The sequence below is a fragment of the Pantherophis guttatus genome, chromosome 1 (genome assembly GCF_059756535.1).
Source record: "Pantherophis guttatus breed Tessera chromosome 1, ASM5975653v1, whole genome shotgun sequence".
NCBI lineage: Eukaryota > Metazoa > Chordata > Lepidosauria > Squamata > Colubridae > Pantherophis > Pantherophis guttatus.
Window position 1 is genome coordinate 59,515,798 of NC_142063.1, and position 19,154 is coordinate 59,534,951.

The following is a 19,154-nucleotide window of genomic DNA, read 5'->3' on the forward strand; positions in this document are numbered from 1 at the left end:
CAGAGACAATTCCCAGAACCGACTACTTGGAGCAGAGTTCAGCAATGTATGGAATACCATCTTTGATGTAGACAATACTGAGCAGGGCAGATTGGATTTTCTGATTCCATACAGGTCAACTTCCCTATGCTGTTACAATAACTGCAACATGGGCAGCCTAGTATGCTATAGAATATGAATACAAGTTCATTTAGTTTCTTTGTCTATATTGCAAAATCAAGTTGTAAGGAATATATTTTAACTACGTGGATATGTAATCATAAATGCAGTGTTGCACACCCCTAATCCTTTGAATGCAAACATACGTTTAAGGTGTGGGCATTAATTCATAATATAAAATGAAAATGCATGAGTCTTTCTCATGAGAAAATAATATTGTGAGTACCGCTAATAAACAAAACATGGAATTATGTTTACCAGTCAATTGTTCAGATTTAATATTTTATCTAATTCTGATATTTTGGGGTTTTTTTCAAAACCTTTTTCTTCTGACAAGACAAGCCACTCTATCCCTCAATACTGTTCATGCATTGGCTACTAGTCTCTATTAGTTATTATGAGAATCCACTCTCACAATATCTCTTCCTTCATGTTCACCCTTGTCTGCAAGTCCTGATTTTCCTACTTCATTCCTGTAAAGGCTGGAAAGAGTCTTCCCTCCCCTTCTCTTCTGGTGCTACATGTATGACTGGGGAGATATTTCAGTGGGCAGGGAGCATGAAAAAGGAGGGGTGCTTTTTCCATCCCACAGGATGACATTTAATTGAGGGGACCTGGAGCACACTCACTCTACCTGAATGTACAGAGAATACAGACATTATTGGAGACCGACAGTCATGCAAATGATCAGTCTCATTGAAGGACTTAATATATGTTCAGTTGTATCTAATTGGTAGCTTGAACAGCAGTGATAACAGATGGGCATAACAAGAAGGCCTCGTTACTGCTCACATTGCTGTGTTTTGGACCAGGTAGTAGCTGCCTTAAATAAAATATACAAGGCAAAATATGTTTTCTCGAAGCTCTGATTGCAAAATCAGAAGCATCAATTTGAACAGCAAAGGGGCATGATGGTTCTCTGTTCAAACAGAACTGAGGCTTGAGAAGTCACTCTTAGCATTCTCCCAGGGAACAAGGCCAATTAATCAGCAATAGAGAACCTCCGTTCTGTTCTGACCTAGGCTTCCCCAGCAGCGCGAAGCCAAGTCCTCGTCCCGGTAATTCCTGTGCAGCAAAGTCTTTCCTCTCTCACAGTCTTTCAAGATAGTTCACAATTACTGACCTTTATCAGGTTTGGAGAGTGGCCAGGCCAATATCTTTCAGACACCGCAATAGTTGTGCAAGAATGCAGGAATGAACTAATTATCTCCTGCAAACACCCCTCCCCTTTTGCTCCTCTTTTAATCCCTATGGGAGGGGCCAGTGGTGGGATTCAGCCAGTTCGCACCGCTTTGGGAGAACTGGTTGTTAAATTTCTGAGCAGTTTGGCAAACTGGTTGTTGGAAGAAATCATTAGGGCAGAGAACCGGTTGTTAAATTAGTTGAATCCCACCACTGGGAGGGGCCCTTCATCATCCACCTGTGGCCTTACTCCCAAATTGACCCTTGTTCCTTAGCTGTTCCCTTCATCTGGAAACTCTGCACATGGGCACACTGGGGACAGGCTCCAGCTGTTCATCTGCCTCACTGATGTCTGACTCTGAAGGCAGCTGATACCTGTCATATGGCCCTGGCCCCATCTCTGCCTCCGATGCAGAGCACTCATCATAGCCTTCCCCAGACTCCAGGATTGGCCCATGTTCCTCCCTAACCTTCTCACTGTCTGAATCTGCTGCCAGCTCCGCTGGACGCTGGCGGGCCACAACACATTCAAACGTACATGCACATCACTCATTAGAGTGCTGCTCATCTATTGGTCTGTTTTTTATCAAACCACTCCCACCTGAAGCTTAGCTCTCTGCTATTGGATCTTTATTACATGGTTAAACTTCAAAGTCTGAGAGCCTATGAGTGGGTGTAGGCAAGGAATCCTAGGGAGATTGCTACCCTGTCTTAGTTAGATTGGCTTCATTGGAATCACCTACTCCAACATTATTGCCCCGAAATACCTCAACCTCCACTTCCTTCACATCTAAAGACAAGCCCAGCAGGGCCATGATAACCAAGCCATCTGCCTTTATATGCTGCTGGCATAGACATTTGTTTAATAATAATTATTATCATCCGTTCCAATAATTGTTTACAAAAAATATTCTGAGAATTGCTTGGATAAATGCTAATGAAAGAAGATTCATGGAGGTTTTAATTTTCCAGATGTATACAAATAAATTGTTTTAACATTAATGAATTGCAAATTTTGCCTGGAAGTCAGTTTCATGTAGTGGTTAAGGCACCAAGCCTTACTATAAGGCTCCAGGCCCATTGTAGGCATGAAGCCACCTGTGTGACCTTGGGCCAATCATTCTCTCTCAGATCTAGAATGAAAAAGCTCTCCCTCCCCCCCTCTGAATTTCTTGCATCACCCCATCACAATTTTCCCCACCTATTTCTCATGCTATGCAATTCTACCTAAAATTGTTTTGAATATAATAAAATATATTTTTCAAATTCCAAAGTATTCAAGCATAGAATGAGTTTCCTTTCTAGGATCAAATCCTAAAATCAGACTCAAGCCCATATTGATGGGCTGTAGCTGTTCATCATAGTATCACATGGATGAGCAGAAATTATTGTTGGACTAATTTGCATCGATTCCTAATCAGTATTTGTGGCAGAGTGCAGACTCCACAAACTTGTAGGACCAGCTGGAACAAATTCATTTATGTTCTTTGTAGTAGAGTATTATCAATAATATGACTGTTCTATTTTTCTTCTTGCATCCTTTTCTGATCTTTAGGAATTCAACTTCTTGGCTCTGCTGTTCAGAACTAGAACTCACAATTTCCTTGTTTCTGGCCTGATGTTACTATTACACCAAACTGACTCATACTGACCTATAATTTATTATTATTAAAATATAATTTGTGAAATAACTTTCCACTATGAATAATTAGTTTGGTCAATATATAAAGCAGGTCTCCAGTGATGGACCTCTCTTTCTAAGGGGACTTGATTAACATTCTTTTTATCTGTTTACAGCTGTATCCTTCTTTAGTTTTCTTTTGATTTGTGTTCAGAAACACTCCCGCTTTCTGAGTGGACTAACAAATTACCACTTTGATAAATAATGCTAAAAAAAATGTTGAAGATGCACTTCCGCATCGCTCTGATTGTATGCATCTGTTACTGAATTAAAAAAAATAATTGCCAAAAATCATATGGCAATATGATCTTATATTTCTTTGGAACTGTACATTATTGTAGCATGTGGCTTTTATTAGCTATGTACAGACAAATAGCGAAACATGCATTACTTTTCAAACCCTGCCTAGGGTTTTGTTTTGTTTTGTTTTGTTGTTTGTTTGGGATTATTTTTTTTTGCAGTTATAACATGAAGCAGTGAAATCAGTGCAAGAGTTATAATGATGCCTTGGTGCACCATGTTGAACTGACATCATTAGCAATCAGCAATGTTTTGAGTAAAAATACTACTAGAGCAGTCCATGAATGGAGTTCCATGGTGAAATTATTTCAATCTAATCCAATCTAATCTAATCTAATCTAATCTCTATGGTTCTTTTGTGCCATCCTCCAAGAATGAGAGGACTCTGACCTCAGAATGAAATCTGATTTCTCACCTCTTTGTTGATTTCCAGAACTGGATAGTTCTAAGTATATAAAATCCTAGTTTAAACACTATAGCACCTACAGAGAGACCCAGCACATAATTCAAGGTAAGCAATGTTATGCAAACCATAGATAAAGAGTAAGAAATAGTAAATCAAATTAAAGGCACAAGCTAAGAAAAAGAAAAGGAAATCTGAATTTTGTTTATGCCAGCAGCATTTACTGTATCTCTCCATATGTTTCTATCCTTGCAAAGCATTCCTGCTTCTACCACATCAATACACCACTTCATACATCATATTTTGTTCTTTTAAGCTTCTCATTCAGCAATTATTCATTCTTGATCTGATCTCTTCTTTTACCAGTCACACATCTTAAGCAACCCATTCCCATTACATCCAATTTATCTTTATGGTTCTGCTAACATATTCACCTCTCACTTTCATACACCCAAATGGGCAGGAACATACTCTTATACATAGCCATTTTAGCTTTTGGTCACAAATATCAATTCCTCACAGCAGACTACATATTACCCATTATCTTTCTACTGACATTTATACACCTCAAATTTCGCCATCTTTTCCCCCAGTCTTAGTGAACATTTTACTAAGATTCATAAATTCATCTATTGGCTCTAATTTCTTACTGTGCAACCATTCATTCTATTTTATTTGGTCTTTATTTGATACACAAATGTTCAGATTCATGATCCTTATTGCATTTACAACCTGACTAATATTTACTGCAAATTAAATTGATCTTAGTCAGTAACAGATCATCTGCATATAAAAATGCAGACATATTACAACCTATGTAACATATTGCTCTTATTACAAACATTCCTTAGACATTTATCAATAAATACATTAAAAACCAAGGCTATATTGTTTTATTGTCTGCTTTTACTTGTTGAATCATTCAGCGAACATTCCATTTATTCTCATGCCAGCTTTATTCCCATCATATATCAATCTTACTGCATCAGCAATCTCCCTTTGATTTCAGATATGTGCAAAACAACCTATTATTCAAACCTACTCACTTTATCATAAATTTGTCTAAATCAGCATAGATTAGATTTTCTTTCTTTTATTCACTCATTTTATCATGACTTTGTGAAGAGGAAAAATCTTGTTTGTATAGTCCTGTTTATATAACAACACACTATACTTCCCAAAGTTGGTTCTCTGCTACCTATTCTATACTTTCAAACTACTGAAGCATGTTGAAGAAACTAATCTCCCTAAAGTTTTTTACATTAATTCATTCTTGCTACTTTTTTCCTTTGTGCAGGGAAACAATAATAGCATTTTTCAATCTTTAGGCATAGTTGGGTTTTTCAAGTTGCACAGCCATTCCATGCAAATTTACCTTTACACACATCAAACTACTGTAAGTAAAAGGTACATGCATACACTGACAATAAAAGTATCATTCTATAATAATATTATCAATACTTGGTGCTGAAAGAAGATTTCACAGACTGACTATAAACAATGGCATGACAAAGTAGCAACAATGGTGTGTTGGAGTATCTGCAAGAAATATTATTTGCTTGCAAACAAGAACTGATGGGACTACAAAATAGAAAAAGTAATAGAAAATGAAGAGGTTAAAGGGGTCTGGGTCTCTAGAATTCAAACAGACAAGCAGCTGCCACATAACATTTCAGACTTAATAATTGTCGATAAAAAAAAGTCTGGATAGCGGGTGTGGCAGTACCTGGAGACAGTGGAATAGAAGAGAAAGAACTGGAGAAAAATAACAAAATAAAAAGATCTGCAAATTTAATAATTATTGAACAATTATTGAATAGAACAATTATTGCAAAAGAAAGCAAAAACAATGACAATGGTAAGAGGGGCCAAAGGTGCAATCCCAAAACTTTGGGAGTACCACTTGAATACCATCAACATTGACAAAATCACAATCACTCAATTGCAAAAGACAGCTTTATTTGGAATAGTTTGCATCCTGCGACAATAGATGCCCATGCTGGAAGTAAATAACTTTATTACATGAATAGTTTTAACCATAAATTACCCATGCTGGAAGTAATCCAGATATTATAAATGTTTGGGGGTTTTTTTTGGTTTGGTGCCTTTAAATGTGCAAATGAGGACAAAAAGGAGCGAATAACTTCTAGCATGACTTCTAGCTACACTAAGAGTACCAATATATTTAAGTAATATCATATACACACATTCCCATATGTATACATTCATACACATATATTTGAAAGAAGATGGGGGCAACAACTCTGTTAAAAGGCAGGTCACTGTTCAATATTGTACTGTAATGTAGATGTAAAGAACCTCAGCAGACCTAGAATAAATGAACTACACATGGGAGAAATTAAGGCTGTCCTATGACACAAATATATATTTACTATTTTCCATTACATTATATCCATCTTATTTGGAGGCAAAAGAGCTGAATTTAAATGCTACATTTTGCTACATATCTGATTATGTAGTGACTTCTATTTCGTCTATAATTAATCCCATTTTGCTTCAAAGCTATTGGCCCAGAGGTCACCAGCACTGCATTGCAACTAGAAGCAGTGATTATTACAATTAATTACCAGATTATATCAGGTAATCTTTGACATGCCTGAATTGTCAATTTGTGGAGACATCAGATTGACCATTGCTTGGGGGGGGGAGTTCGGGAAAGACAGATATTTAGGTTGATGCTGGGCAAAATGCTGGGTTTCATTTAATTTTGTACTCATTTTTGTACAAATGATGCAGAACAAAGTAAAAGCATAAAAATAATGGACCAATACCAATCAATGCATTCCAGGATGAAACCTTTAACAAACTTGGTCAGCTGTAGTTAGTTTGCCTGTTCAGTGATCAAGTAATTATGGGAAATAAATTGCAGCAGACTGATATTCTAGAAGCAACAGAGAGAAAAAGAGAGCGGGAAGGAGGGAGGGAGAGAGAGGGAGGGAGGGAGAGAAAGAGAGGGAGGGAGGGAGAGGGAGAGAGAGAAAGAGAGAGAGAGAATGAATGAATGAATAATGGGTTCCCTGTTTTTTGGCTTAGTAAGAAAAATCTTTCTGGCTAACATAGAAGTGAGGAAGAGAAGATCATGTTTTTAAAAAAGAAGATACAGATCACTGAGAATAAAACAACAAAAAGAATAGTTCCCTACCCATTACTTCCCACTGTGTGAACTTTTGACATATCCGCAAATTCTTCCTTTCGATTGCTGCTGCTGTTGTACTGTTCACTGTATAGCTTTAAGGACATCTGCTCAACAGCATCTCTTTGTGCTTCCAGGAAGCATAGCTGAACCTCTGCCTAGAAAAAGGAAACAATAAGGAATGAAGCCTTCCTTTAATTCATAACAAATGCTTATATAAAGTTGCAGTTTTTAGACAAAATGATTAACTCAGCCAGAATTCATTTGCAATGATATTAAGCATTACTGCAATAATTATTGTATTGATTTTTAATGACGCTGTCTTTATAGAAGGGGGGGGGAATTATGAACCATGCCTCCTCCCATTAATCATTTAGAGGAATTTTTCTTCTTGATTAACTGTCTTAGCTATGTTCATTTACTACAAATCATTGTTTTTCCTAGGACCAGTGATATTATCAAACATCTTTGCTAACAAATCATGGGAAAAAGAGAAATAATTTGGAAATCCGAAGAGTTTTCCAAAACAGCAAGCATTGTCTGGAAGTATTTTGCTTTATACCTTGTCCATGCAACAAATTAAGAACGCACAGCTATTTGGTCATATTGCAGTTTTGTCCTTTCTGTGTCAGTTCTAACAAATAAAGAAACAAACTGGGGCCTTCTTGTCAACAAAAAGCACCTTCCACCTGAATTCAGCAACCGTGTATATCTTTGTGTCCACTTACTGAATGCTGACCCAGTTCTCTCAGCCTTTGTCTAAATTCATGTGCTGGGCTCCTCAGCTTTCCTGCATGACGGAAGTTTTGATGCCAACTGAATATATAATGTGTATTGTTTGGATCTGGCTTTAGCACTGGTGAGTGAATCCAGCTTTTGTGATTTATTGATCATGGTATGTTCTTCACCAGGATTTTTCAACTAATGTCAGAGGGAATTGTCTAGAGACTTGTGAAACAATCCTCTCAACTGAAGTGAACATGGAAGCTCAGTGAAAACAATCTCTGAATATATTTTATTTATTTATTTGTATCCCGCTTTTATTATTTTTACAAGTAACTCAAGGTAGCAAACATATCCAGTACACTTCCTCCTCCTATTTTCTCCAGAAAAACAATTCTGTGAGGTGGGTTGGGTTGGGCTGCAAGAGAGTGACCGGCCCACAGTCACCCAGGCAGGCTTTCATTGCTTAGGTGGGATTTGAATGCACAGCTTCCGACTCTCTAGACTGGTGCCTTAACCAGTAGACCAAACCTCCCTCCCTCCCTCCCTCTCTACACACACACACACACACACACACACACACACACACACACACAGATGACAGATGTTATTGACTATCAATATACTATTTTGTTATTGACTATCAATTTAGAATGTTTGTGTGCCTATGTGAAACAATATCTTCCTTACCCTAATGGCTTTAGGAAATTTTTCTGGTGATGCTAAGAAAGTTATGTTTATCTTGAAGCAATATATGTAGTTTATCATTATATAATTTTGTTAACAACTATGTCATTTCCATTATAGTCATGTAAATGCCAGCACATGGATTATAGAATTATTTGTGTTGAATTTCCAAGAATTATTCATTTATCCAGGGGATCATGTTCTACTTAGTAGCTTCATATACCAATCTTGCATCTTTGTTGTTTGTTTTGTTAATAAGGTAAATACAACAGCAGAGAGGTCTCATTGGACCAATCAGCTTTCCAAAGACTACCCAGCCACCTCAACTTTAAACAAAATGAAATACATTTATCCGGGTGTTTTCTTTTAGACAATTTCTTGATCAAACGCATATAGAATTCTCTTTGGCTTTAGAATGTAGCTACATTATGTATTGCAGCTGTGCTGATGAGTTGGATTCGGGAGCTCAACACAGGAGATGATATAGAGATACATTTGGCCATTTGCCATGTTTATCCCTGGGTAGCTGGAAAAGTACAGAGGCAAGGTTGAGTTCAAGAGCACTTGGGGGCCAATATGGCATTGTTTTCATACAACATGCTCCACTAAAATCCTAACGTGCTGATTATAATTACAATGAGCTTCATAAAGAAGCATCAATTTGCAACTTAATTTTGTCTACCCACATAAAGTATCTATTTCCTAAGAAAGAAGGATTCTATATGTAGTTCAGAAATGTTATATAATTGGATGTCTCACTTGCTACAAAGAACATTAAAGGGGGCAGGATTTCTATAGTTGTTGTTGTTGTTATTGTTATTGTTATTGTTATTGTTATTGTTATTGTTATTGTTGTTGTTGTTGTTGTTGTTGTTATTATTATTATTATTATTATTATTATTATTATTATTATTATTTGTAGCAATCATCCAGATGTTCAGACTGGGTTTGGCATTTTTGTCTACCTATCGAGTTCTTTCCAAGGACCTGGGATAGGTAGATGTTTGATGCTGTTACAGATATCATTGCAGGATGGAAACTGTTTGTTTTCAATCTCTGCATATTTGTGAAGGGTTAACTCCTTTTCTTCCAGGAGTTCTTCAGCTGCTGGCCCTAGTTCCTGAGTCCTGTAGTCCTGTAACCCATTTTTCACCAAATATCCAGGAACTCCAACATTTGGTGTGGACCTTATTAACCCAGGCAATATCCGAGATGGTATGGCTTTCTGAAATTTACGCCTCTCCATATTTTTAATGAGACACTCTTTGTCTGACTCATCTGATGAGACTGTCCAGAACCTCTGACATAGTTCTCATCTTCCCCAGAGCACACGACCCCACAATCACATCAAAGTAGTGCTTCACTGGGGGTTGTTGTTGCTGTTATTATTTTTATTACATTATGCATATAAGGATTGCTGTATGTATGTAAACATATGCACACAATCCACATAATTATATTCAAAATGTCTGTGGGGGGTATGGCATTGGCCTAACAACTGGAATTCAGCAATCTGTGCAATTGCCTCTGATGTTGTTTTGTGCAGATCTTCTAAGGCAGGGGTGTCAAACTGGTGGCTCGTGGCTGGATGCGTCATGTGCAGGCCATGCCTACCCCAGTTCCATGTGGAAGGGAAAAAATGTCACAATAGTCACATGATAGCAATGTGATGCCGCGAGTTTGATACCCGTGTCCTAGGGAATCAGAGAATGCATGTCGTGGGCAATCTTGCCCAATATGTTTAATAGTTTGCATAGCAGCACCACAATCAAACATCCCCACTGATAAAGGGCAGGTAGTCTATGGAAAGTGTCTATTTGATATACAGAGAAATGCTGTGATAGTTAGTTAAAAGTACAGAAAGACTTCTTTCCCCAAAATACATAGTGATAGTTGGGGAGGGGGATGGCGGAGGAGAAGACTGCAGACTGAAAGTTTATTATATGCCTTGAGTGAAGAAGAATCCAGTTCTGGATTCTGGCTTTCTTAGGAATAGATGGTGAAGAAGTCTCAGCCAGTTGCTGCCAGTCACTGCAGAGCAGGGTCTTCAGGCTTTCTAGCTGAAGACTTGTTGGTATGTTTGGAATTTTGACATGTTGAGGGTTTGACAATTTGTGCTGTCACAAAATGGGTGTGTGGGCTGGATTTTTGAAGTACAAAATAGCTGTCAGAGGCATGTAGCCGGATAGACACAAAGCACTGGTAGAGCTATCAGCTCTAACGCCCACTCTTGAAAGAAACAGTCAACTCTGAAACTCCTGCTTTACATTTTTCTAGGCAGCCAAATACTATACACATCCAAACAAAGCATTGGCTGCAGCCACTCTTCAGATTTTTTTTTTTCCTGAAGAAACTTATGGAGCTTGTGACTCACAGATGTCCGTAGGCCTTTTTTTTTGTGTTATTCAAAATTGCCTGTTGATGTTGTTGTTTGTTGTTGTTATTGTTGTTGTTGAGCACTTTCCAATAAAACATCCACAATAGTAGTTATGTACAGTGCAAAAAAACGATTAAGAATGGTATCTGGTTTTTCATAAATTATCAGTTCTGTCCAAGGTCATTCCAGGGGCAATCTGTTCTGGTTTCTCTCCCAGTTTTGAAGTATGATTTAAGTAGATGGGATTTTATCCTCCCACTATCCTGGAAACAACTCACAGAGCTAGACTGTATTTACCAAGTTGCAGCAACATTAGACAGGTAGGAAAGAATGAGCAGGGTTTTGAAAAATGAACCATTTAAAACCAATGTTTTAAAGTATGATGCCAAAGTATCGATGAAATTTATAACCAAGACCACCCTATGATGCCACCTTTCATTATAGTAGATTCTTCTAAATGAAGAGATAGATAGTCACTAGGAAATACAATACTCTTTCCAGAACACAGTGCAGCTTGTTGTCACTCACTAGACTTTTCCATAACATCAATGAGCTATTAAACCAATTTTAGAAAAGGCAACAATACTGGGAATTAACCAAGAAGAGAAGCAACCTAGAATGAAGGACAAATTTCCTAACAGTGAGAGCAATAAACCAATGGAATACCTTGCCTTTAGAAGTTGTGAGTGCTCGAATACTGGATGTTTTTAAGAAGGAATTGGACACCCATTTATCTGAAATGGTATAAGGTCTCCTGTTGAAGCAGGGGGTTGGACTAGAAGACTTCCGAGGTCCCTTCCAACTATATTATTCTATATTTTATATTCAATTAGTTACCTAAATATATCACAAATATGCAGTATATATATCAGGTTTAGGATGAGAGATAAATTAACAATGATTAGAAGGTATAGAAAAATGAAGGATTCTTCTCCCCAAGAAGGATTATAGGATTATTTTTTTACTTCTGAAACTTTCATATTTTTTTCATGTTTTTACATTACAGCACAGCTCATCTAGGGATTTTTATCATGCTCCAAAATACTACTTTTATTTTTTTTTTAAAAAAATAACTTGTTCTAAGAAAGTCATGGTAACAACATTGAAATCTTGATCACCCTGGCTCCCAGATTTGTTCAAATCTTTGCTTCCCGACATTCAGACCCTAGGTACAAGTTGCTTTTAAATTAACAAAGGAGAGTATTTGTAGCTCAAGGTGGAAACGAGAGGTTCTTGATGTTCTCTGTGCTTGGTTGTTTTCTTGCAAACATTTCATTACACAACCTAGGCAACATCATCAACATTGCACCTAAGTTGTGTAATGAAATATCTGCAAGAAAACAACCAAGCACAGGGAGCACCAAGGACTCCTGTTTTTAAATTGTTTTTGGATATGCTGAACATTCTTATGGACGTCCAAGGGTCAGCTGCAGTCATGTGAAATCCTTGCTTAAAGAGCTGCATGGTCCTCACTTAACAATGCAACCTGGTCTGCTGGAATTGCTGTCACTAAGCAGCGTAGTTTTTTGGCTTTTGCTTGGCAACAGAGTTTTCAGCCTCAATTAGCTTCATTAAACAAGGAGTACCTGATTGTTTGTCCTCCACTACATTAACTGCTTTTTCAATATTATATGTAATGTTTTGCCCAGCTACTGCAAATGTTTCAGTGTGCACAAATCTAAGCAGAAGTGAGGTTCAAAGAGCTCTTTCTGATTTTTATATGAAGTTATCTATCACATGGCCACTGTACTTAAGAGTCTTTTCCCATGCAACAGCTCATCTTCTACTGATATCATTGCAATTTCAGAGAGGTTCTGAAAACATCAAGTAGGTATTGATTATTTCTATTTTTTTAAAAAAACCACTTCTGTATCTTCAGAGGCTACTGCAATGCTCAAAAGTCAAGAAAAAATTTAAAAGCATGCACATTTTAAGGATTATTTTAAAGTTAGAAAGATGTTATAGGTTACTCAGCTATTTTTGTATCTTGTCTGCTAATTATATTTGTCAATCACTTTAGTGAGAAATAAGATTTGGTGTTTTGGGGGAAAATCAATTAATTCATCTGTTTGGAGATGATTCTGGAAAGCAGTCCGTCTTCTGCCACCAGTAGACCGTCTTCTGCCACCAATAGCCTCCCACCGGCCAGTCCGCTCCCACAGAGAGGGTCTCCTCAGGGTGCCATCAGCCAAATTATGTCGGCTGGCGACACCCAGGGGGAGGGCCTTCTCTGTGGGGGCCCCTGCCCTTTGAATCAACTCCCCCCAGAAATTCGTAAAATCTCTGATCTCCGTGTATTTCGCTGTGCCCTCAAAACCATGTTGTTCCGCCAGGCTGGGCTATCAATATAAATATTTTAATTGGTTTTAAATGGTATTTTAAATTTGGGGTTTTATAAATTGGGCCTATTATTTAATAATTTTAATTATTTTTAAATATTGTCTGTCTTTGTGTTTTTAATTAGGCTGTACACCGCCCTGAGTCCTTCAGGAGAAGGGCGGTATAGAAATAAAATAAATAAATCAATAAGTCAAACTTGAAGTGAACCTGATTTCCAATGGGACGTCATTCCAAAGGACAAGTGCTGCCACTGAAAATCAGTTCCTCCAAGCCACAGTCTTCCTCACCTCCCTAAAGTGGAAATCCACTAGTAGCTTCTCATGGTTAGACTGAACTGGACAGGCCAATTTCAAGGGAAGAATGAGGTCCTGCTGATAATTTGGTGCCAAACCATGTAGGTTTTCTACATTATCACCAGCACTATTGATAGGGTATAACCTATGGAGTACCCACAGCACAGATGTAATTTGTCAGTTTCTTAAAAGGCATCCCCTTATTGCAGTAGTCTAAATGTGCGATGACAAGGACATGGATCACTGAAGCAAGATCTTCTTGGCCCAGGTAGAGCCACAGTTGATGCACCAGTTGAACCTCAGAGAAAGCCATGTTGTTCTGCAGGAGGCTAGGGTTTGAAATTAGACCATTCTAATCCCAATCTGGAAGATCCCCAACTCATGGATCTGCTTTTTCAGGGACAGTGCTATCCCACAAAGGATACCACTGGAGCAAAGAACTTTGATGGTAATGCCAGAGAATATCAGGTTTATCTGGCATGACAGGGGAGCAACCAGAAGGAACAATTAAATGTGGAAAGTGTACTTTCCACTGCCTCTTTCAAGGCTGCTGGCAACACCCCCTCCCACAATATGTTAACAGCCTTATACATCCAAGAAATGAGCCCCCCTCCAGCTGCCATTACCAATTTGTTGACTGGTGTTTATTTGCATGGTCATATCACACCTCTTCAGTGAGCCCTGCATTGGGTAGCAATAAATTTATAGATTCAATCCAAAGTATTAGGTTTGGCTACCTGACTTAATGTCAGCATACTTTCAAGACTGGTTCCAACAATAGAAATTTAAAACAAATAGATACCAGACTTTTAAATATCCTTTAATGGATTTTTAATAAATAAATGCACAATAATACGAAGAGCATATGTATCTTTCAATCAGACAGAATAAATGAGGAATCATATTACCCAGATACAATCCTTCATAATTAATGCTATCAATATGTGATATTGTGGTTGAATGCAGCAGACAGACAGATACTTACATTTACCCAGTCCTAGAATATCACTGATGTTGAACTGACATCATTCTTTCCATATTATTTTGCCAACACTTGGGAGAATTATTTTGAAATGTATTTATTTGTCTGCTATGTTTTATTCTGCTTTGCTACCAGTGTTCAAAAAAGCTAGAAGGTATTGTAACTATTAAACATCTCTTTCCAAAACAATGGCTATTCTCAGACGAAACGTTTCTGATCCTATCTAACAAGCTTTGTCTTTTTATGATGTGAATTTGGGAAGCTGGTTTATTATTTAATATTTATTCATTTCTAACATTTCTATCACAAATTGCTACAGTAAGAATATTCGGTGTGATAGAGTGCAAATCCATTGCTCTGCTACATTTACTGTGCAGCTGTGATCAAATCATTGTCTCCCAAAGATCTGTGGTAAGAATTTCTTGCATGGATGAACAAGATATGAATTGCAAAACACCTAGGGGAAAAAAGGGAAAAGACTAAAAGACCACGTTGTTGTAGATTTACAACAAATCTACAAATCCAAATCTTATGGCAACATTAGAGATTTACTGAAGAGAAAGTCCAGAACCTAGGACAAGCATCTAATATTTATCAATTCCTTTGCAGCTTCCCAAACCACATGCCATTATACATATCTGTTTATAGAATGGATGAATGAACAAATTGCTAAATTTATAGAATGAGTGTCTGGGAAAGTTCTCCAGCCTTCAGGAACAGATAGTGAACAGCAGCTGCAAAATAAAAATAAAATAAATAAAATAAAAAGAGACTGGAAAAGCTTATTCTGTGAAATTGTTTAGGTGAGGTTCATTTTCATGAGCAGAATAAAAGTTAGGATTCAACCAATATTTCAAAGCATTTATTATTTTAAACCTCAATTCATTTTATGAAACACTGATCATATATCTTCTTAATAGGCATACTCTCTCTTCCTCATTGCAGATAACTACCAAATATATCAGTTGTTAGAAAGCTCTAGTGTTCAAGTCACTATATTTTATTCTTTTTAGTTATACATAATCAAAAAACAGTGTCATACTTGCAGATATATTGGCTCAAAAATATGTGTTTCAATATTCATATTCCATCCCACTACAAGAAATTGGAATGGAAAAACTAGTTGTAAAAAGCCTTTTCCTGGCAATTGGAAAGAACATAGATATAACCAGTATTTAGGGGGAAAAAATCCATACACATATGGAATTTCATACTGCACAAATCAACCTTTTGTCTCAAAATAGGCCCGAATGTATCACTGTAGCTAAAATCATCTGCAAAAGCAAAGTACTGTCCACCAGTGAAATGGACAGGATTTCTCATTCTGCAAGGAATTCCAGAAGGATCCCATAGGGTAGAAAAACCACATTTGGGATGGGGAATTTCAAGATGTAGAGTGACGTCAATAATAGTTTCTTGATTATAATCAGCAACAACAATTCACACTATCTTTTGATTTTATGGAAAGTGCAGCCGAAACGCAGCCTTTTTCCGACTGGGTGCCTTTAATTATTTTAGATTCTAAGTCCTGTCAATCCCTGCCAGCATAATAGGGTTGATGGAAGTTGGAGCCCAAATCATTTTGGAACCCCATACTGGGGAAAACAAACTAGTGATTTATTCATCCTGCTAGCAGCAGTTATTTAGAAATTCATGCAGAGGATTTACTCAAGCTGTTTTCACATTAAAAGCTGGCACATGTCCCCAAATCGGTTTTCCTTTGGCTGCTACAAAGATACATCACTGACACATCCAGTCAACGGTACTCCTTGTAATGTCCAGAGCCTCTCTAAAAAAACACAACTTTTCTAAAAATAAACTATTTATATTGGTGAGAGGTCAGCTTCTCTGGTGCTGCTGAATTCTTGGCAATTTGCATACCATTAAAGCATTAGCAGTAATGTTTGGAAAATTTAATTTTAAAGCTGTGCAGTTAAAGATGTTTGCTGAATTGTAAGCATCTATGACAGCTGGGAAATTTGTTAACACTCTACTAGTTACACTATTTGTGCCTTAGACTGGAAGGCAGTAAACAAATCCCTTTTCTTTTTCTACAGCAATGAGTGCAATTTTAATACAAGAGAAGGTATTCTAAAACCATTTTTTAAATCACAGCAAAGCGTTTATGAAGGTGGCATGTCTTCTTATTTTCAATATTTTACATTTCACTGAGTATTTTTTTTAAAATGTTGTGGATTTACTTATTTTCAGCCAGGGGTGCAGTTTATATCTTAGTGCCTGAAAAAAAAGGATGCAGTTCATTCTAAAACAACTTTTCTTATTTAATTGCTTATCTTACTTCTGCTGGACTTATCATGCAAGGTCTAAGTAACATTATGACCATTTCTCTCCCCCACCCCCTCATCAGTTCAGATTACTGTGATGTTCGCAGCAAGCAATCATGAATGGAAGATGCATAAGGAGAATAAATAAAGTGCCTCTCTTTTATCTGGTTGAGCTACTGCTTCTATCTACTGCAGTTACTATACCCATAATCGTAAAGATCATAATTATTCAGATGCAATATCAAAGAATTATTAGAGTAACATAGAAATTGGGCAAAAGAGTCATTTTTGAATAATGGCAGTAGGAACAATAGGATTTATTTTCCATATGAATAACAACAATTTAGTTATCAAAAAGGAGTGAGAGGTCTGGTCCTATAGAGTCCTTAAATATTAAAAATTTAGCCTCCTATGGCTCTAATATTCTTTTTCCTAGCGATCCAGAATGCACAGTAACACTCAGCCTAGGGCCTATATCCTTATTTCAAAGAGAATCATTCAAACCCCAACCTCTACCCTGTCAGGAATCTTGACTTTGAGCTGCTAATGCGGAATAAAAATCAATATATATATATTTTGATCATTTGATGAATATTTACTTCTTCCTTTAGCACTAGGAGATTTCAAAACGAAAAACTGCTGAATCAAATCATTTTATTTTTCTGTCTTTGTGCCAACACCAATTTACTATCCTCCAGAAAGTTCCTGAACAAGACATCCCAAATGGCAAAGTTGTTGGTTTTTCCTGTCAGTCATAACAGGATGCCAGCAGGGAGCCATAATCATTTCCTTCTCATACTGTTAGTGCATCAGAAAGACGTACTTTGATTTACTTCAGTAGAAAAAGTAATCTCGTCTTATTTAGACATACCATAGAATGTTTGTGTATTTATTTCTTGAGTGAGAGAGAGCAGTTTGCCAATTCTACTGCTGTGTCAACCTATTATAAGTTAAATGCTTACTTCTTTTGGCTCTCACAAAAAAAACAACAGAATTTATAGTGGGTTTTGAATACAAGGAAACCTTGGGAACACTAGGAAAACAAAGAGCTTTAAACATGTACTCTCTCCATTGATGTTTTCCCCCCTAAAAATGACAAGCAAATTCTACCTGACTGCTGTAATAATGCTTAAAACTTTGCAATGTTATCCAGTACAGAAATGAATGTTGTTTCCCAAACAAAAGCCATTAAAATGCAATTGTACTTAGGTGCTGTTTTTATGAGCAGTATATGTTTATTTTTAATATAAGGATTTTTTTAAAAAAAAACTATATATTTAAAGTTAACAATGATATAATATTTATACTTTTTTAAAAAATAACCCCTCCATATTTTAAAAAAAGAACTAGATTGGTGTAGCAAGAACCAAAGATGCAGTTTTGGCCTTGCAAAAATAACTTTATACTGACTCAGTAGAAAGGCTTTCAAATTAAACAGCAATTTTATTTATTTTCTTTGGTAAATTAAATAAAAATGGCAACAATCGATTTGAACAAGGATGATATCTACTAGCACATTTATGATGTATTATGCAAACAGATGTTTTAAATAAAATAAAATATTTAGATTGCTGAATGCAAAGACAATTATAAAATGCCTTTGTTAAAAGACATTTTTTTCATTTTTATTTCAAAAGGAAGAGATTGAAGAGCTATGGAAACTAGAGAGGGGGAAGAAGAATTATCCCAGAAATGGAATCAATAGGAAATGATATTTAAAACAGCTGGGGATTGTAGCTAATATAATTTTACTTGAAAATAAAAATGCCTTATGCCTTTATGTCAAACTGAAACCTGCAGTAAAATAATAGCAACAAAGATGAGAATATAAACTTACAGTTAAACCTTTACTTTCTGTCTATATATTGATGTGTACCACCATTGTTGATAAAGGATAAAACTGATATTCAAAACATGATCTAATTAATATACATAAAAATTAGAAAGGAATTAGGAATTACTTTCCAATATTTCCTTTCATATAATCAACTCTGTTTAGACTAGTAAGTATGGTAATGCAATTCCATTTGCTGTGCTTTATCTCAACATAGCAGTTTCATACTAACCTATTGGCAATTTTGATATGTGCACTTTTTTGTGTGCCAAAGAATAAAGGCAAGAAAGGATGAATTTATTCGTAATTTAATTAATTTGTAATTTAAATATTTATTTGTAAAATTTCAAATCAGTAAAAATACATATATATCTTTTTTTCTTGAACATAATTATGTAAACTTCTCAAGTTAATATTTTCTGACCTTATTTTTCTTTTCTTTAATCAGCTAATATTGTCATTTTTTCCAAAACAGGAAATCCCTCTAAAAAGAATTACTCATAGAATTAACATAGCCACAATTTACAAGGTATTTTCAAAATATTCCAGATTTTAAATTGAACTGGCAATTTGTCCTGGACTTACAGTTGAATTCTTGATTCACAATTCTTGCTCAAAGAGGGCCAGGAGGGCCTTTGTGTAACTGCTGGTTGTGCGCCAATTACCCCCTTTCCTAGACCAACAATTCCTACTCACAGTCATTCATGCTCTAGTCACCTCCTGTCTTGACTATTGCAATGTGCTCTACACAGGG

General features: G+C 36.5%; 1 protein-coding gene across 4 annotated transcripts in view; it reads right to left on the reverse strand.

Annotated features, from left to right (window-relative positions):
- AKAP6 (A-kinase anchoring protein 6) overlaps positions 1-19,154 on the reverse strand; it is a 260,229-nt gene that overhangs the window by 93,267 nt on the left and 147,808 nt on the right. For all 4 annotated transcript variants that reach the window (XM_034417989.3, XM_034417990.3, XM_034417988.3 and 1 more), the window contains one exon: positions 6,889-7,037. In XM_034417989.3, coding sequence (XP_034273880.3) covers positions 6,889-7,037 — 149 coding nt within the window. The remainder of the gene's footprint in view (positions 1-6,888; positions 7,038-19,154) is intronic.